Below are 20,594 nucleotides of genomic sequence, written 5' to 3' on the forward strand. Positions count from 1 at the left end.
TTTGAAACACTAGTTGTTTAGAACTTCCTAATCTAAAGTTTTGGTCATGACCTCTAGCTTTAAATTAAGGTAGTGTAAAATCACAAAATTGGGTGTTTTTGGTGGGGATTGGGGCCCGGGGAGAAGGGAGGATGGGGGCAAGGGTTGGGGGTGATAATTCTATGTAGTAAAGATAAAACGCATGTTTCAGCGACAGCAAGACTAACCTGGGTGCAGCACTTGTTCTTCTAAATTCCCTGGGCCCAGCTGGCCCCTCAGCAAAGGCAAGAATAAGTGATTCTGGGTGGTGGTGGGGAGACCTGGTCTAAACTGGGCAGCCCTATAGGTAAGGGGAAACAATAGTATTTATTTAACAGCCTTGAAAGGATCTGAGAATGAAAAGACTTGCTTTTTAAATCTAATTTTCTACTATTAATACAATTAGAAGAAACAACTCCCTCCCTCCTCCCTCCCTAGTTCCCTTGACCCAGTTTATTTACCTGAAGAATCTGAAGACTGAAGCAACTTAAGTAAACAAATGAAAAGTCATCACAATCAGTTTAATGAAGTGCACAGAATAGCATCGGTCATGTCAATAAAAATAAAACAATTATTTTTACATCAAGTGTGCTTTATTTCCTCCACAGGTATTCTGTTAAATAAAGCACCATATATATACTGCCAGGCCACAGCTAAAGAGGATTCTTTACAGAATCAAATTTCTTGTGGTTGTTTCGTATACAAGTAAACTTAATTTTGATAATAAGAACCACAGCGATCTGAGGCAATCTGCCTCTATTATAAGGTACAAAACTGGCACAGAGGACACCATATTATACACAGTAAAAATGCCATAAGTTTAAATTACATTGTACAGGGTCATGAAACCCTGTTCTCCCAGACAGCCATATTAAATGAAAGCCACTACAGTGAACTCTTAATTACATAAAACATATCCATTATCTGATTGCCCTTAAGAAAAGTGTACTGGAGATGCAAAATTTCTCATCTGGAGTTCTGCCTGACCAAGAATTAAGCCTATAAATCTATCTTGCCATTCAAGCAGAGAGCACTGGACAAACTGAAGCACAAAACAGAAATAAGCAAAACTTATACAAACAGCATCTTGGAAAAAAAGACTTAAAAGCAGACATGCTACATCTAATGTCAAGAAGCAGCTTGGTTTCCTTTGCCAGCTATCCTTGTGACCACAAGAATCGTAGATTCAATGGTCCTACACAGGGTGTCTAAAATGTCATGTTGCTGCATGTGACTAAAGAGTCCTCTGGAATGGCCACAACTGAGTGATAAACTAGTTTCAGGATCCTGGGAGGACAAAGCTTGGCCATCGCAGTAGTCAGACAAAACTGCAGAAATTGATGTAGAAGGGAACTCGGGTTCCTCCTCGGCTAGGTTAGAATCCTTGGAACTCTGGGGGTCTTTAAACTCTCTACAGACTTCTTCAAACTTGCCACTGCTAGACTGATCTTCCACATGCTGTGACCTAATATTTGAAATGTCTTCTGAAAATGAAGATGGAACTTCCATTCTGTACTCTTTGACAGAACTATTTTCAGGGGAAGGAAGATCTTGCTCAGTGCCTGGATCAATAATTGAAGAGTCTCTTGTCTCATTATCTGAAGTGCTAGTTGGAGTCAATACCTCCCTTGGTTCAGTTTTCATGTCACTGATGCAGCTGTCTACAGTATGTTCCTCATCACTGCTAACACGCCTTCTTTTAACAGGAGTTGCCTCTTCATCATCTATGAAAGAAAACATCTGGACTGAAATGTTTCATTTCCTAACATAAACCATTAAGCTCAGCTGAGGGTAAAAATCAAATTTTCTTTGCAAGAATTAATTGTTACACTGTTTTCCTACTTGTATTTGAGAAGGAAGAAATCAAAGTTTGATTGCTCCATAGTATGCTTCAAAAGTTTGCAATTTCATCATTGTGGGAAGTGTCCTTCAGTGAATGTAAGCCTTCTAATAACTCATTACATGATCTTCAATAGTTGTCCCCACCCTACCCAAATTAGTGATGAACTTTTTCCACATTTAACTAAATGGACATATATTCTTTCCATAAAGGCTCCATACTTGTATAGCTTTGCCATTGGACTTCCCAGAGCTGCCACTCCCTCTAATAGCTTTCAAGAACCCAGGATCACCTCCCCCAACTGCATAGTGAAGCACTAAAGGAGAACTTTAGAGAAAGTGATCTTTGGTTCAACTGTCTTGTATATATTTAAAAAGGGAAGAAACTATACTATGAATAAAAACCTATGTTGTTCTTTACATATGTTACACTTTCATTTAATAAAGGGTTTTTTTCATCATTTTTCATCCTTTAAAAGATAGATGAAACAAAAAAGATGAAATCATCTTCTTGATTTGATTCTTCCTTACAAAAAGGAATTTGTTGTTGAGGTGAAAATGATATGAACCTTGTTGGAAAAAGTGACCACTTACTTCCTTTTGAGAGTTTGTTATTCAGAAGATGAGGAAAGCTAGGAATAGTTAGCCACACACCCTAGATCAGTGATGGAGAACCTTTTAGAGATGGAGTGTCAGGCCCTGCCCCTACCCCACCCTCCCAGACCAAGTGCCATGCCCATGCCTTCCCCAGAGGCCACATTCTGTGCCCCTTCCCCCACTGAGTGCTGGGTGCACCTTGTCCCTCACCCCTTAGTCTACACCCAGGGGAGGGAGGAAGTACTCCCACTGGACTACTGGGCAAGGGGGTGGGTGATGCAGTCAGGCCTGGGGAGAGGCAAGGGACACAAGCACTCTGCTCCCCTCTAGTTATGTGAGCTATGATTCTTCAAACCTAGGGGGGAAAAAAGCAAAAAGCCCCAGCTTATAGGAAAAATGACCCTCAGGTAAAATGACATCATCCTGACACATTCACCCATCAAATGTCAGCCTTCCTGAAGCAGGTATCCTCCAAATCAACCTTTTTAGCAAATGTTCAAGGGCTGAAGTCAGGTTTTAATCTGGATGCAGAGTTGATTGCTACATCTGACAAGTCACCAATGGTGTTTTCCAGAACTTCTAGTCCACCTAATTCTCCCTCAGGCAGGTACCCCTTTGAATGCAAATTGAACAAGCCAGTAAGAAGTGAGGAGACTAAGAATACAAATTAAGCCCAACCTTGCTTGTGAAAGAAACTGGGGAAGAGAGCTGCAGAGCAGCAAACAACCTAGCCTTAGTTCATAAAACTTATTCCTAAATCATTAGACTATAGTTTTGCACATTTTTAAAGTACAAACTCAAAAGACATCCCTAAATCCCCCAAATACTTGGTATAACTAAAGACACTGGTTGCTTCTGATAGGAAAGACCTAAGTTGTTTCTGTCTCACTCAGGACAAAATTGTATTCTGAAAGGGGTAGGGCAGTCCTGTCCTGCAAGGGATGCTGTTTGGAAGAGACCTGCTTACTAACTCCTACTGGGGAGGAGGGAAAGGGAGCAGCCCAGCTGAGCCTTCTTCCAGCTTTCTAGTTAGGAACTCTGACAAACTGTGCTGCAGGGACAGGGCACTGGGTCCTTGGCATGTGTGCCCATAGGTTTGCCACCACGTCCCTCAATTCAGGGAGCAGATTTCAAAGGGCTCATAGGAAAGATAAACTGGGTCCCTATACTAAAACTGGGGAAGTCAGCCCTAGAAAAATGGGAATCTCAAGAATAACATCCTATTAACATAAAAGGAAGCAATTTTAGCAAGGAAAAAAGAATAGATGTCTTAGGAGGCTGGTGTGGGTACAGAGAAAACTTGACTACCAAATTAGATATAAAAAGATATGTACAGAAGGTAAATGAAAGCAAGGGCAGGTAAAATATGAATACAATTATGCAGCCCAATCTTGTAAAAGAATAATGTCAGGGCTGATTAAAGCTCAAATCAGCTTACGCTAGTGAAGAAAAATCATAAGACCAACAAAAAGAGGGCGGTAATTTCTTTTTAAAGCTACATTCAGGGAAGGAAGAGCAAAGAGATGGTACTGCTACTTGGAACTGATGGGACCATGACAGTTGAAAAGAGGGAAAGTAGAACTACTTATCCTTTATTTTCTCTGCCCAAGAGAGTGGCCTTTGAACTGGAATAAACAAATACAAAAATGGCTAATTGGGAGCTGATGGCAAATATAAATAGGGGTTCTTGATGAATTCAAATCAACTGATCCAGGTAAGCAATGTCTTTTGGTTGATATGACTGCTGAGTCACTTTCTAATGATATCTGAAAGATCATAGAACAAGCCTATTGCAAAAGAAAGCCACAGGTCTGGATTTTAAAAAGAGTAATTAGTAAGTTTAGCTTCGATTTCCAGTAAAATTCTGTAACACAGATGTGGTTAGGGAATATCTAGAAATGGCAGTGAGAATTACAAAGAATATGACTTTTTAAATCATATGAGAGGGGGCAGCTGGGTAGCTCAGTGGATTGAGAGCCAGGCCTAGAGACAAGAGGTCCTAGGTTCAGATCCAGCCTCAGACACTTCCCAGCTGTGTGACCCTGGGCAAGTCATTTGACCCCCATTGCCTACCCTTACCACTCTTCCACCTATAAGTCAATACACAGAAGTTAAGGGTTTAAAATAAAAAAAATAAAAAAATAAAAAAAAATAAATCATATGAGAATAATCTCACTTTGTTCTTTGATATTTGCTAACTGGGAGATAATAGGAATGACAGGATTTATCTGATTTTAGCAAAATGTTTAAAACGTAGAGAGATATGGACTAGATTATAGTACAGTTAGATGAATCTGGAACCGGTTAAATGGTCAGTTTCATTAACGGTTTAATGTCAAGTTGGCAGGAGGTTCTCTAGTACAGTGATCCAGGGATCTATGTTATTTATTTAACATTTTAAAAAAATATTGATTTGGACGGCATGCTTGCCATATTTACAGATGACATGAATCTAGTAGGGTTAGATAAGAGGCCCTGGAAGATAAGGGACAGAATTTAGCAAGATTCTGACTTCTCCACTGGGCTTAATAATAGTTAACATTTATATAGCAATTACTATGTGTTAAACATTGTGGTAAGCACGTTATAATTACTGTTCATTTGATTCTTACAGCTGTCATGGGAAGTAGCTGCTATTGTGAGTCCCTTTTTATAGATGAGGAAAGTGAGGCAAACAGGTTAATTGACTTGCCTACGGTCACAAGGTAGAAAATGTCTGAGGCTGGATTTGAACTCAGTTCTTCCTGACTCCAGGCCTGGAACTCTATCCACTGTGTCATCTAGAGCTTAATCTAATAAGATAAATTTTAAAAGGTAAAGTGTAAAGTCTCACACAAGATTTAAAAAATGAAGTCCATAAGTATAGGATGAAGAAAGGTATGTTTTCCATCACTTTGTTTGAAAAAAGATCTGATGTTTTAGGAGTCTACAAGCTCAAAATAGCGTGAAATGGAAGCACAAACTATTGTTTTTATTGGGCAAAAGGAAGAGACAGTTTTCCCAGGCAGAATGGAGCTGACCATATTGCTCTGATTAGACTACAATTTCAGTTCTGTTACAGTTCAAAAAGGATACTAATAAACTAGAGTGTGTCCAGAGGATAGTAAAAGGCCTTTAGGTTATGGCTTATGAGGCTTGGTTAAGGGAAATAAGTTTGGAAAAGAGAAGCCTCAGGAAGGAAATGATTAGATGGATTTAAGATGGATCTGTAGGTCTACCATGTGGAAGAATTAGATCTGTTCTGTTTGGTCCCAGAAGTTAGAATCAGGAATAAAGGGGGTATAAATTACAGAGAGACCAATTCATGCTTGATTTCAGGAAAAACTTCTAATAATTAGAAGTATCCTAAAGGAGAACTGGCTCATTCTGGAGGTAATGAAAGTTCAGTGGCTACTAATCTGTTAATGTACTGGTACTCTTTTGAGTATTGGAATGGCCACTGAAATACCTTCCAACTAAATTCCATGATTTTTACCACAACTCTATGATAAATACTCTAAGTATTATTTATATTTTGCAGAAAAACAAGTTTCAGATGGGCTAAGTAATTTGCCCAAAGTCACAGAGCTGGGACCAGAATTCAGGTGCGACCCCAAAGCCTTCCGAGCACTCTTTCTACTATGAAATTCTCTATGAACCACATGTGATCTTCTCTCTTTACAGAAGTGAAATCCAGACATACAACCAACCTTTAGTTTTCCTTTCTTTGGTTTCTTGTTCTTGGAGTGAATTTCTTTGTTGCTGACAAGTCCTGCATTTGCTTAAAAGCTCTTGAAGAGTTGGAATCAGAGCTGGGTTCAGCTGTTTGGGAGTGTGCACCGAAAGGAGCAAAGCAAGTGCCCGAAGATCCTATAAAAGCCATATGACAAAAAATTCTAAGAATAATTTTTTTGGTATATTAAACTTATAGTTCACTTTATATATGTCTATTGAAATCTTTCCTGGGTCTTCTGAGCACACCCATAGCATCAAGCACCCAGACACTTATGCGTGGGACCAGGAAGGCTTTTACTATTTCAAAATAGAAGGCTAGGAAATTTTCACAAGAAGATTGTTGGGAATTGCAAATGATTTATATTTGACTTGATCTTTTAAATATATAGTGGCTCATCTAGGATCAGAGAGTATGTCTTGCATATGTTTCATGACCTGATATCTAGCAAGTTTTAAAAACAGTAAGATTTTCTATACAATCCCCTCCATCTCATAGGTTTCTCATCTTAATGTTTTGTTGCTGTTCAATGTTACACTTTTTCCCCACACTGCTATATATTTTCTTGAGAGAAACTAAATAGTTGGCTATGGTTATGCCATTAAAAGAAAATAGCTTAACAAATGCTATCCTATTCATTATTTTTTATTGTTTTCACAATGGATAGTGCAACAATCAGATTAATTTTGTCAAAAATAATCTTAGGCTATGATAAAGTTCTAGAATAATATTCTAGATAATATCTTCAAGACTTTCCACATAACAGAAATGAAGAAGAATGTTACTTGGTTGCTCTTTTCTTTTTTGAAAACCTCTATCTTCTGTCTTAGAACTTTTCTAAGACAGAAGAGCAGCAAAGGCTAGGCAATCAGGGTTAAATGACTTGCTCAAGGTCACACAGGTACGAAGTGTCTGAGGACAGATTTGAATCTAGGGTCTTCTGACTGCAGGCCTGGTGCTCTACTCACTGCACAAAAAACACCCAGGTTCTAACATTCCACTAGTTAAAACTGTAGACCATAAATAGCAATATAATATAATATTTATTTTAAAAGCTAAATCATGCTAAAAATTATAGCTCAAACATTTTAGTCAATCACAAGTAATTTTTTAATGTCAATGTGCTTTTTCTAAATCTTACCCCATTTAAAGAAGAACTTGCTTTGGAAATTTCAACTCGGTTGGTGAAATCAGCCTGTAAGCTCTGATACTGATTTATTAAGTTTGTAATAAGAGTGCTAATCAAATTGGCACAATTTGCTTCAGAAAACACCTGACCTTGAACCTGAAAGAAACACATACATTTTTCAGTTTCTAATGATCCATATTATGAAAATAAAATTTAATAACTAATAGGAAAGAATGAGTTTTTATATAAAGAAGCAAAATATACCTTTAAGAGGAAGTGGGTCAAGAATGTATAAACAAAGTTGTTATTGAGGAAGGTCCTTTCATCCATTAGGATACATTTAATATACTCTGCGAAAACGGGATCTTCACATAAAAGCTTAATGCAGTTTTTTGACATAGCAGACTAAAAATGGAAAAAGAAGCATTGAAATAACCTATTATGGTTACATGAAACTCGATATTTTGAAAGACTTGTATGAATTGAGAAGTCAGTAGTAACTGTTGTGCAAACAACTAGCTGAAGTCTATAGGATTAGCAGTTATTTTTAAAGTACCTTTTCCCTTAGGCAGTGTCACTTCACAGAGAATCATGTTTTTATTAAATAACAGAAATTAAACATATTTATCATTGTCCTCATAGTAAAAGTAAACACCTTTATTACTATGAAGTAGTTGGAGTGGGGCAAGGGGAACAATCTCAGTTTGTGAAAGGTCTGAATCATAAAATGTTTTTAAAACTATAGTGGCTTTCTTCATTACTTAAAAAATAATCAATTGCACTAATTAGACAAGGCTATAAAATATTATTTCTTAGTCCTCAGTGACCACCTTATAGGTAAATATGACTCACAGATCAGAATATCAATTACATGCTTGTTCATCAGGTGCTAACAAATTTATTCTCAAATAAGCATTCATCTTCCTTTATACTACTAATCTGCTTTCTTCACAACATCCTGTCCCCTCTAAATAGCACAAATCTTATCTTTAACCAATCTCTTTGTCTTAGGTATCTTATTCTATCTAAATTAGCCAGTTCAAATTGATATAGTTTTACTATGGTTTAGCTTTCACATTTTAATATAAACAATGTTCTTCAACAAATAGTATCTTTTAAACAAAAGTAATTTTTATTGAATTCTTTAAGCTTATGGTTGTTGTCTGATAGTCACAGCCACTAAATTAGAAAGCCAGTAGTTTCCAAACAGCAAGCCAATATCTCTTGAATACCTATTATTATTAAGCAAAGATACCTTTTAATGACTGAGTTTTGAAAGATATATAAGTGCTATTCTGACCAACAAAAATATAAATTCATAGGAGCTTTTTGTCAATATATTTCTCTAAAAAACAATAATAATACAACTGCTATAATGTTTTAGGCCCAAGAAACTTTCTGATGCTAAAAAAGGGATCTGATGCGGAGATCAAAGTTTATATTTATGCCTTAAATTGGCTATGTAGGGAAGAAAACCGAACAGGAATTTCACAGATTTAGAGCTGGAAGAGACTGATAGTAGCAGCTGATATTTATGAAGTGCTTTCAACTCTTTCACTTGATCCTCACCCACAACCTTGTTTAGTAGGTATAGAGCAACGGTCGGCAACCTTTTTGGCCGTGAGAGCCGTAAAAGCCTGTGGAAGGAGGAGGATGGAGGTGGAAGGTGCTGGAATATGGGGCGGGGGCTGAAGGGCCCCCTGGGGCACATCCTGGGGCTCTGCCCAGACTGGCTGGTTGGGAGGTGGAGCCAGATATGGCTCGAGAGCCATTCGTCACCAACCCCTGGTATAGAGATTTGAGGAGATAGAGTCATAGAGGTTGAGTAGCTTGCCCAGTCATAAACTAATAAGTGTCAGAGGTAGTATTCAAACCCAGCCCTCTCCTATCTCCAAGTCTCTTTGATTAGGAAAAAAACCAAAACCAAAAAAATCCAATTTTTTTCTTGTTCAGTTGTTTTCATCATTCATGTCTGGTTCTTTCTGCCTCCTTTTGGGGTTATCCTGGCAAAGATACTAGAATGGTTTGGCATTTCCTACTCTATCTCATTTTATAGATGAGGAACTGAGGCAAACAGGGTTTTGACCAAGGTCACACAATTAGTTAAGTGCCCGAGGCCTGATTTGAACTCAGGAAGAGTTTTCCTGACTTTATGCTCAGCACTCTGTCCACTGTGCCACTTAGCTGCTATTAATTTGATAGGTAAGAAGTTTTGTTAGGACAATTTCAAGAAGATAAAAAAGCATGAGTTCCATGTTTATCAGAACCATCAACTGCTGGAGTAGAGGCTGTATTATAGCAGATGGCTTATATTAGGATTAGAGAATTTGAAAAGCCTAAAGGGGTTTCAAAAATCATCTAATTCAAGGGTTCTTACCCTGGGTTCTATAAGCTTATTTTAAAAGTATTTTCACAATTGCATTTCCATATAATTAGTTTACTTTTTAATCCTATTTGTTTTATTTTATGCACTTAAAAACATTATTTGAGAAAGAATCTCAATCTGGATTCTATGATCCAAAAAAGATCAGGAACCTCTGATCTCATTAAACTCCCTCATTTTATAGATGAGGATTATGGCCAAGAAAGATAAAGGGCAAGGTTATATAAAGTAATCAGTGACAGAGAAGGTACTCAACACTAAGACACTTGATTCTTAATTTGATATTTTTCCCACTTATACCATAACACCATTTCAAATTACAAAAGCTCTGAGTAACAATAATGCTATTAATAATAGCTACAGAATACTTTAAGCTCTGCAATTAAGTTATATGGCATTTTTAGGCTTATAAAATGGTTTATCTCATTTGAGCCTCATAACTTTGTTAAGCAGGTTCTATAGATATTATCCTCATTTTACAGATGGGGAAACTGAAGCTCGGAGTAAATGACTAGCCTGTGCTTAGAAAGTTAATACACTTCAGAAATGGGGTTTTAACCCAATTTCTCCTGATTCCAAGTCCAGAAAACTTTTCATTATACCATGCTGGGTAGATTCCCACAGTATATGTGATTTACTCAAAACAAGATTGAAGAGAAAACAACAAATTATTACTCAGTCTATTCCTTCATTTTCCAGCTCAGATGGCTATAGGACTCTGTAGATCTGTAAGGGTTTTAGAAATCTCAAATGGTTTGGTGCTGCTATTGGATGTTGTGAGTGGTATGAAACAGGAAAAGCAAAAGGGGCATTAAAGAATGCTGGTAAAAAATTTTTACTCCCTAAAATGGATCAGGTAAAATCAAAAATAGAAATAGCAAAAAAGACATAAAGGAGAAATCCAATTAGAAAAGCAACTAACCCCCAAAAGAATGGAAGAAATTAAGGGGAAGGGACCAAAACCAAAACAAAAAACAAAAAAAATGAATCCACTGCTGAACAAACCTCTCATTTTAGGAATCAACCAACAAATCAATCAACAAATATTTATTGAGTGGTTACTAAATACAAGGCACTATGCTCTAGACCTTATCACACTCTTCAACATTAGAAAAATATCATAGGTAAATTATATCTTGCTTGCTCAAAATCTAAAATAAAACTGCCACATACATCATCTTTCAAAAATCATTAATTTAAAAGTTTTTCTCAGGGAAGAAAATCCATGGTGACCAATAGTCTAAAGCAGGGGTCGGCAACATATGGCTCTTTCTGCAGGAGCCATAAAGTCAATTTTTTTTTTCAGGCACTGTTACAGGAGCGCTCACTGTGAGCACTGTACGGTTCTCATGAAATTACATTTTAAAAAATGTGGCGTTTATGGCTCTCACGGCCAAAAAGGTTGCCGACCCCTGGTCTAAAGGAAAGAATTTAAGGAATTTTCTTCATCAGAGAAAAAGTCAGTCTTTTATATTTCAGGCAGGGTACTAGGATTGTTTTAACCTCATAACAAAGGAGGCTGAGCATAACTATCTCCCTTCCTTGAGTCAGAAGGATATAGCCTAACCCTGATTCAAACTCCTGGGCCAAGAAATCAGTAATTCTTCCCCAGGCACTAAGCTGAGTAGGCAAGTTCCTGTTTACTTAAGATTCATTTCTTCTGTTGTCTTGACTTCATGTGTTTGTATTTCAAGGGATAAGTAGAAAACTAGTGCTTAAAGTGGTTCCTGTAGGAGCACAGTTGCTAGAGAACAAGGAGGGTTAGAGAGGGTACAGTGGAAAAAGAAACTGCTCGCATACTTCTCTTAATACATCCTTGCTTTGGACTTTTTCTCAGGGCTGCCTGTCAGCTTCTGGACCACAATAATGAGAAATTCAATGCAAAATAGTTGTACAAATACCTTACTATCATACAATAGAGGGCTGAAAAGTCAAATGGAAAATAGTTTACTTATGTTTAATAATAATCATTATGTTTGTTTCATTTCACCTACCAACACTTCAAACGTTACCAACTTCTAGTCAGTTTAGCTTTCTATCAACTGTTCCTAAAATTATAGATTACTGGATTAGAGGAGCTGAATGATCTGAAACTCATTTTCTTTACCTGAGTCTGGCATAGCTCAGTCCAAAGTTTGGGGAAGAGTGCAAGATGAAGTGGCAAACCTTCATAGGCAACTAGGACACCTAATATTTGAAAAGAAATCAGAAGAGGTTACAATTATAAATTACACTAAATGATGCACTGCATTTGCATTATCAATATCATAGCTAATTTTGGTTTATAACTATGCATATTCCCTATCTATAAAGTACTTAAAGGGGAGCAGAATTCATTCTAGTGTTTTCATTATTGAATGAATTATATTTCATTGATACTTTTTGAGTTTGAAGACTAATCTGGAGCACTGAAAGTTGCTGCCATTGTTCATGGTCTTTAGGTCCCTCTGTTTGAGAGATAATTTTTAGATCACACTTAAAGTTCTTAGGTGAGGAGCCACAAGACAAAAGAAAAGTATGGTGATCTAGAAATCAGAGCTCTCCTTTCCTCTTTTACTTTATATATTCAAAGACAGAAGAATTGCTTCAGTCAGCTGTTATATAAAGAGATAATTCTGGCACCACTCAGTCTTCAGAAAGTTCCTGGCCTTGCCTTAGGTTATATTATGAATTTACACAAAGCCTTGCCAGTTTTCCTTTCCCTTTCTTAGAATACCAGAATTGACTGCAGTATTTTTCAAGTAAAGTTTCAAGGGAATTTTCCTCTTCATGTGTGGGGGGTCCAGCCTACGAAGGTCCAGGGATCTCTTGAAGGATGACAGCATTGGCAGAATGAAGTGAAAGATAGTCAGAGTCTAAGTTGTGAAAAATAGTCAAAATCTGCTTTTGGGAGGAGATAGTAGATTCTTTCCTCTTATAGACAAGAAAACTATGCCCAGAGGATATAAATACTTTCTTGAACATCATAAAGATATGGATGGAGAGGGAACTAGAATCAAGCATTTCTGACTTTCAATTCAAAGCTCTTTCCATTACACCACATTGCTCTCCATTAACATAGAACACTTTAATTACTCCCTTAAAGTAAGGGATAAGAGTGGAATGTCTTTTCTTTCCCCTAGGGATTTTTTGTCTAATTTTTTAATTCTACCTCTGAGGAACTTCTTGCTTCAATAACTAAACTCATGATATTATCTCAGAGGTGAGGGAAGTCAATTAACAAATCTAGAAACAATTCAGACTAATAGTCCCCAAACACCTAAATCCAAGTCACCACAAATAATTAATAAGCATTGCATTCTAATCCTTCAGTTAAATCATGTAAAAGATTTGGTACTAATGGGCTTTGTAGTTCTCCATGCCAAACAGAAGCAATAAAATATTCCAATGTGACTTCTTAAAATGGCTTCAGAAAGAACTGAATATTTTTTAATGACAGAGAATAAAGGAAAATGTCAGGAATTGAAGTATGTAAATGGCCATAGATACTAATTTTTATGCCTAGATTCTCATACAGAAGCATGAAAGAATCCCTAAAAATTGAGGGGAAATGGGTTTCAAGAAGGATATTAGATTATCTTAGAAAAGGAAAGCCTCATAACTTCCTTAGGATGTCTAAGGTTTTTCTGGTCAAGTATATATTTTTTATAACAAGCAGGACACTAGAATTGAGGGAAATATGACAACTAGCCTCTCTCTTTAATTTTCTAAACTGATGGTTCCATTGGTATAATGACTTCATTAAATGATAGTAGTTTATGACCTCTTCCAAATCTTAGGAAATGGTCTTCATGTCTGACCTGATCCTTCCCTTTGCTCCAAAAAAAAAGGGGGGGTACGGGGGGGAAAGGTATTCAATGGCAGCCGAGTTTACAGTGATGAGTTTTTTAGATTGGTCCTCCAGAAATAAAAGTCTGAGTCTGAGTCTAAGACTTCAATGACACAGAAGCTAGGGTCATTTCCACAGCATGATGAAGCACCAAAATTGAAATTTGACAGAGGATCTTCATTTGATAAAAGCTGGAACTCCTCTCTCTTCCCTACCTACCCTGTTGACAAGCTGGGTATCCGTAGATACATGCACATATAGGAATAAGTTCTAAGGCTTACATGCTGTTATATACATATACCAATCAGTAACAGTATCTTTAGCCTCTTCATTTCTGTCCCACAAGAAATCTGGAGGCCACCCAGACATAAATCTTTTTATGGTGAAGTCAACCCATGTAAGTCACAACAAAATTTATGTTAGTCCAGGTTCTTTTCCCTTTGGATACCTTTTGGGATCTACTCAAACAAAATCAATAAAACAGAAGGTCTCTTTTCTTCTGCTGAAGATGATTTTAAATTAATGTTTCCATGACAAAGAGGACATATACCTCCACAACTGTTTACCCTCAAAGTTACACTCTCCATTGTGAGGTAGATTTAACATTTTGGTTTGCTCCTGGGATCAATGGGTTGGCAATGATTAAAACAGTTCCACTGATGTAGACTGTATGTCGTTCCTTATATAGATGACTGGCTAATATAAGCAAGATGAAGCAGGACTATATAGTATTTTTAACTGCCTTAACTTAGAGGCAATGAAATTCTATGAGATTCTAGGCCTTACCTCAATGATATAGCCAGGCTTGGTAATTGGTTTAGACTTTTCATCTCTCTAGGTTTCATCTAATATACTATGACATCCATATTGGATGCTGTTCCCCTTAATGATATCCAGATATAGTGGCCCCTCTGAATTAGAAGCAATTATGCTTTCTCTAAATTCCCTGCTAGAAAAAACGTTCTTCATTTTATTGGACAATGAGGCGACCAAATTCATCAATACCAAAGGAGATATTAGTTTCTTGGTTTCTCTTCCACTATGAGATCACTGAAACCTAATGCTGTGTACTCAGAAAAGACACTGAAAACAGTCTATCACACTTAACATAGGTAGACTATGTGATAACAGATTCCCAAGTCACCTAAGAGATATGACCTATGTAAACAGTCTCAAAATCTGAGGATGGGTGTACAGGTTGCTTCCAGAAATGCTGGATACTGGTGACAGACTTCCTTGATTTAGGGTAATTATAAGCATCCTGTTTAAGAGGTCCTTCAAATAAAATCATTAAGAACATACTTAAACCTGCCAAGCCTTAGACTATATGGTATTATCATACTTTTCAACAATGATCTTCCAAAAGAAGGTCTTAGAATGGACCTTCCCACCTTTAGGTAGTATCAGTTGCTTTGGTCACAGTGGTTATCAAACTTAAAATTCTATTCAAAGCCTCCATAATTAAGAGAATCTTTACATTTAGGAAGATTGAAGCCTGTTGGGCAACGTTAAGTCATGTTTGGCTTTTGGAATAAGTTTTAAGAGTCACCTTATTTCCAAGAACCAGTTTATCTGGTTGGCACACTTCATTTCATTTTACCATCATGGATCTAATTCAACATCCCTTTATTTTATAGATGAAGAAACTAAGGCTCAGAGAGGTTAAGTAATTTGTCCAAAGTCACACAGGTCCTAAGTGGCAGTTTGAATTTCAACTTGGGTTTTCTGAATCCAAGTATATATTTACTTCTATTGCTCTGTACTTCATCTCCTGACATAAGTAGGTTGATTTCTGTTTGGTTCCTTTCTCAAAGTTCATTTAGTTAATTCAGAAGAAGTTCATTCAGAAGAAGAGACCAGGGGTACAATTTCTAGATACTTCTCATTGTCTTAGCTGGAACTATATACCAATGAGAATTTAAATTTGACTTTACAGTTCTAGAAAGGTTATTCTCAGTTAAAATCTCACTACCCAAAATTCTGATGCTCCATTTCCATGATCACCTAATAGAACAGCTGATAGGGACAATTCATTACATCTCTGGAGAAACAATAGTATTTTATTAATCAGTTTCTCCAAGGATGTATTAGCTTCTGGCAAGAGTGACCATCTTCCTCAAGCAGGTCACATAAACAGGGAAGTTTTGGACATGGTTAAAGGGTTTTTAAAGATATCAAGTACTGTGCAGTCACCTAATGTAATGAATGGCTAGGAGAATAGCTTTAAGAAATAATCTTACTAATAATTATCTGGAATTCTTTTAATTAATAGGTCTTTTTTAAAAATACATCTTCTGCCATACTTTTATTTGACTCATTTCCTCCAAAATGATAAGAAGTTTTCCAATTGGCTATACTTTTATCTCATGTTAAGGAAGCATAAGGAATCAGTCCTATCTACTCCTAAGAACAGCTGGCACTTACTGCATTTTTCTGCCTACTTTCTCACCCACAAAAAACAGTCTGGGGAAATGACAAGAGAAAAGCATTTGAAGTCTATTTAGAAAGTTACCCATGAACTGGGCAGCTTTCCCTGGAAAACTGGGCGGCGATGGGATGAGTCTTAGGCTCCTATGGACTCAGGTGACTGTAAGAAGCACAGATCAGCTATTTTTATAAAGTTTTATTCCTTTTCTTCTAAGGCCAACTATAACCTTGTGCCAGAGAACAACATGGAAAATACTCAGCTTGTGTTTTCTTAGTAAAAATGGAAAACTTTTGCCCCAGATCATAATTATAATATACTGTTTTTGTTAAAAACAAAACAAAAAACCCCAAACCCCAAAGGGCTAGATTTTTTTTTTTTAATAATTTTTGCTCCCCTTCCTGGATGGCTAGGGCTTCAAATCATTCAGTGGAATTTACAGCTCATCTTGCATACTTACTCAGCTTAACTAATGTTTCAGTAAATTTTTCACAGTTGATTGCAACTCGGCATAATAGATGGATGAATTGATGATAAGAAAAGAAGTAGTCTAGCAGCATACGATCATAAACGTCATCTTTGCCCTGAAGGTTAAAGATGATAAAATGGTTGCACTTAAATTGTATAATAAATGGAAGACAGTATGTGGCAAAAGTAATGTGTACTGAATTTATTAATGATAAAAATTGTAATAAAGACCTGGTAAAAAAAAACCCCCAAATTCCATTGACATTGTGTTAAGATATAAGTTCTAAAATATTTTCATTGAGCAATTAATGTGGCCATGTCATTTACAAGTACCTATTCTTTCCTACATACTGAATATTAGATAAAATTTATTTATGGCTACTATATATGCTTCCATATCCTATGTATAAAAATCAGTAGAAGAATCGATTAGCTTTCTGGATTTAACCCTAAGTTATTTATATATTTATATGGCAGGAGCTATTTGATTTATTAACTAAAGATCCTATAATAACTTCTCTGTGATAGCTAGACTCCACAAATAAGAGCAGATAAAGCATGGGTATGGAGAGGTTACGGGAAGAATTAATTGAATAACAAGTATAGTTAGGTAGGAAGAAAAGCATGCATGACAGGTATTTAAACCCTCCATCTATTTTAACCTTCACCACACATATCTTGAGGACAGGGACCACCAGAAAGAGTAATAATAAATCTATTAATCGACCATATTAAATACTTCTCAGGCCACTAAGATTATCATTTAATATACAATGACATAAGTTAATTGCTGAAAGAGTTGTTTACTAAGAAAAGTGAAAATAACCTATTCAACATTTTAGATTTAAGAGCCACAGCCCACAAACACAATTGAGCTATGGATGACACATCAAGCATGCTAAGACTTTTTCTTCTACTTTCAAAATCAACTACTTGTACTCTTTACACTAAAGGGAAAAAATATAAATGAATCTAATTTACTTAAAATGCAAAAAAACTGAGTATTTCAGTCTAACATATGCCCAATTAAAGCAGAGACTAGTGTGTTGCTTAGTTTTGGATACTCTGTAGTGCCCAGCACAGTGCCTTGTACATAGTAGTAGTTCAATAAATATTAGTTCAATTGAAATGATTCCAAAGGGGAAAATGTAAAAATCTTGATCTCCAAGAATAGGGTTTTCCACATTTTAACATACCTTGTTGGTTTCTACCATTGTGGGCAAGAGGCACATGTTGAGTTCAGGACGTGGTGGACGGATATTGCTTTTCCCTCCCATTAGTTTGAGATTTTCTCGACAGGGGAAATAAGGTCCAAGGGACACTAGGATATTAAAGGGGTAGAATAAAGATATCAGGAAAATACAAAAATGTCATATTTTTAGTATCTAAAAAGACGAAATGCCAAAATATTAGGATATCAGGCTCTATGTGTACATACTTGGGATATTACTGTGGTGGTACGTGCAATGGTTGTGCTGTAGAAATGGAACTAGAGTATGCAGGAAATCATGAGGGCTCAGAAGCACAAGTTCCTTAAGGACATCTGAAAATAAAAATTCAGTTTGGGCATTAGAAAGCCACTTGTTTCTGGTTGTCCTCATATTCACAAATTCCCAGACTAGACTAATGACTCCAGAAGAAAGAGATGGGAAAAGGAACTCTTATCTCTTCCTGATATTGAAAGAAACCTTCTTAGGGTAGTATAAAGTCCTGGATTCACATAGTTATTAGGCATAATAAAACCCAACACTAACAGTAAGTTTATTTGTACCTACTTCTACTTTGGTCAAATAATAAGTCTCAAATAGGAAACTGCAATAAGGAAAAGGCCTAAAACAAATCAGGCTTTAATTTAGTGATCTTAGTTTTTGAGAAATACATCCTAAGTAGAAAGTTTTGTAAACTAACAAGATAATTCCAATTTCCTCTTGTGTTTTAGGATTCTAGTTGGGTGGATGACTTCCAAAAAAATAGTCTAAATGATTTCTTTGATGTCAAGCAGAGTATCTTGGCTACTGCTGTCTTTTACTCTCATTGAAAACATGTAAAAGTTATATGCTTTACCTGAAGACTGTGGGCAAGAGTCTTCTAGGAAAATTTGTTCATTATAGATAATGTTCAAAGTCAAATGACTTAGCAAGTATGGAAGCACTAAAATTCAGGGATCCTAACACCCAGTGCAGTGCTATTCTTAATATATAATATGAAGTAACTGAATTTAAAAAGGGGTTAAATAATAACTAAACTGACAATCTGGTACTACTACCCTGGAATACAACTACTGGAATAGTAATGTACACAGAAATATTCTCTTCACTGATTTTAGCACATAGGTGAGATTCTTTCAGGTAACTTACCTATGCATGCATTTCTAAGTTCTGGAGGACTATAAGAATTAAGCAGAGTTAAGAGCTTATGGGCAAATTCAATTCGTTCCTGCCACTGAATTAATGCTTGTTTCACATCTGTAAACACAAAACATACACCAAAATACCATGAAACACATACCAGTATAATTTTCTGACAATCTTCTTTTGCAAATGTTAACAATGAATAGTTTCAAACATATTACAAGGACATCTTTCTTTCTTTTTTTTAAAACCCTTACCTTCCATCTTGGAGTCAATACCGTGTATTGGCTCCAAGGCAAAAGAATGGTAAGGGCTAAGCAATGAGGAGGGGGTCAAGTGACTTGCCCAGGGTCACACAGCTAGGAAGTGTCTGAGGCCATATTTGAACGCAGGACCTCCCATCTCTAGGCCTGGCTCTCAATCCACTGAGCCACCCAGCTGCCCCCATGAACATATTTTGAAGGATATGCTTAATACTTTTATAAAATGTCTACTGCTGTCAAAGTTAAATTTGATAGATTTCTTTTAATACACGCTTTAGTTATTTTATTATGGATCTCATTAATGGCATGTCCTAGGAAATGTGAAGCTTAAATTATAAATAGGGAAAAAAAATCTATTCTGTTATTTCTTTTAATAGCCAGAAAAAAAATTCATGCCAACATGTAAATCAGATATGAGTTACCATTTGCCTATGACTTTCAGCAAAGCAAGAGCAAAAAATACAAAGGGACAATTCTGACTTAATTCCTGGATAACATTACACATTTCTTGTCTGTTCCCTTTTTTGTTTCTACTTCTTCTGGAGGTGGTGAAGCTATAAAATGCTAATCAATCTATTTTCTTTCATTTATATCAAATTAACTAAGTAAAAATAGAAAATGATAATCAAACCTTTTCTCTGAAGATAAGGACGTGTAGACTTCAGAACTGAAAGGAATATGGACAGAAGTTCTACTAAGTCTCCAGTCACATGGCATGCGGTGGCTTCATGATACATCATGTGTAATGTGTTGAATGACTACAAAGAGTAGAAAATAATATATTTAAATTATTAACAATGATTTTATTTTTATAACACTATTATATGGTTTCATTTTTTTAGTGACCTAAAGGAGTACAATGTTATCTACTCTGAGGGATATTCAGGAAAAATAAAAACCCAACAATATCCATAACCAATACTTGTATATTTACTTCTTTCTTTTCTTTGGGGGATTATAAAGTGGCAGAAAATAGTACAGGAGCAATTTTTAAAAAATAGGAAATAAGATTTAACATTTTAGTATGTGAAGAAAATTGTCATGTCTAAAAAAATAGGAATGTTTTCCTCTACTTAATTAACTTTTTAACTCTTGCTTATTAGTTTTAACTATTGGTTGACTGTTTTCACATTTCATTTTCTTTTTACTCTTACTGAAACAGTAGTGTCCTTCTACAGTTATCTCTGATTATCTTAACACCACTGTTTTGATCTTCTATTAAATAAAATAACTTAAAATGCATTTTGAGTGAGGCAAATCATTTAATCTCTTTATATAAGTTTCTCCCCAATAAATGTAGTAATAATATAGTCACTCTATTAAATAACAAGCTTAGTGACATAATGGGAAGAGATAAAAATCACTTTATAATTATTTATATGTTGTTTGAATGCATTTTAAAATATTTAAAATGTTAAAATTAAAAATAAAACTACTTTAAAGTGAAGAAATTAAAATAAACATAATGCTTTAATTATATTTGTAATAAATCAGGATTCATAGGTTAATCAATTAAAAGACCATTATGTAACACATTATGGTTCTCCTAAAAAAAAATAGGACATACATTTTCAAACAAA

At 35.9% G+C, this 20,594-nt stretch overlaps 1 protein-coding gene across 1 annotated transcript in view; it reads right to left on the reverse strand.

Moving 5' to 3' along the window:
• Positions 1–520: 520 nt before the first annotated feature.
• Positions 521–20,594, reverse strand: part of USP34 (ubiquitin specific peptidase 34) — a 362,663-nt gene continuing 342,589 nt past the window's right edge. Inside the window, exons 70-79 of the mRNA XM_044659479.1 lie at positions 19,646–19,772; positions 18,758–18,865; positions 17,839–17,943; positions 17,597–17,721; positions 16,393–16,516; positions 11,786–11,865; positions 7,560–7,700; positions 7,308–7,451; positions 6,144–6,303; positions 521–1,742 (exon numbers count right to left, since the gene is read on the reverse strand). Of these exons, the coding sequence (XP_044515414.1) occupies positions 1,147–1,742; positions 6,144–6,303; positions 7,308–7,451; positions 7,560–7,700; positions 11,786–11,865; positions 16,393–16,516; positions 17,597–17,721; positions 17,839–17,943; positions 18,758–18,865; positions 19,646–19,772 (1,710 nt within the window). The 3' untranslated portion in view covers positions 521–1,146. The remainder of the gene's footprint in view (positions 1,743–6,143; positions 6,304–7,307; positions 7,452–7,559; positions 7,701–11,785; positions 11,866–16,392; positions 16,517–17,596; positions 17,722–17,838; positions 17,944–18,757; positions 18,866–19,645; positions 19,773–20,594) is intronic.

This window comes from Gracilinanus agilis, chromosome 2 (genome assembly GCF_016433145.1).
Source record: "Gracilinanus agilis isolate LMUSP501 chromosome 2, AgileGrace, whole genome shotgun sequence".
In the NCBI taxonomy this organism is placed as follows: domain Eukaryota; kingdom Metazoa; phylum Chordata; class Mammalia; order Didelphimorphia; family Didelphidae; genus Gracilinanus; species Gracilinanus agilis.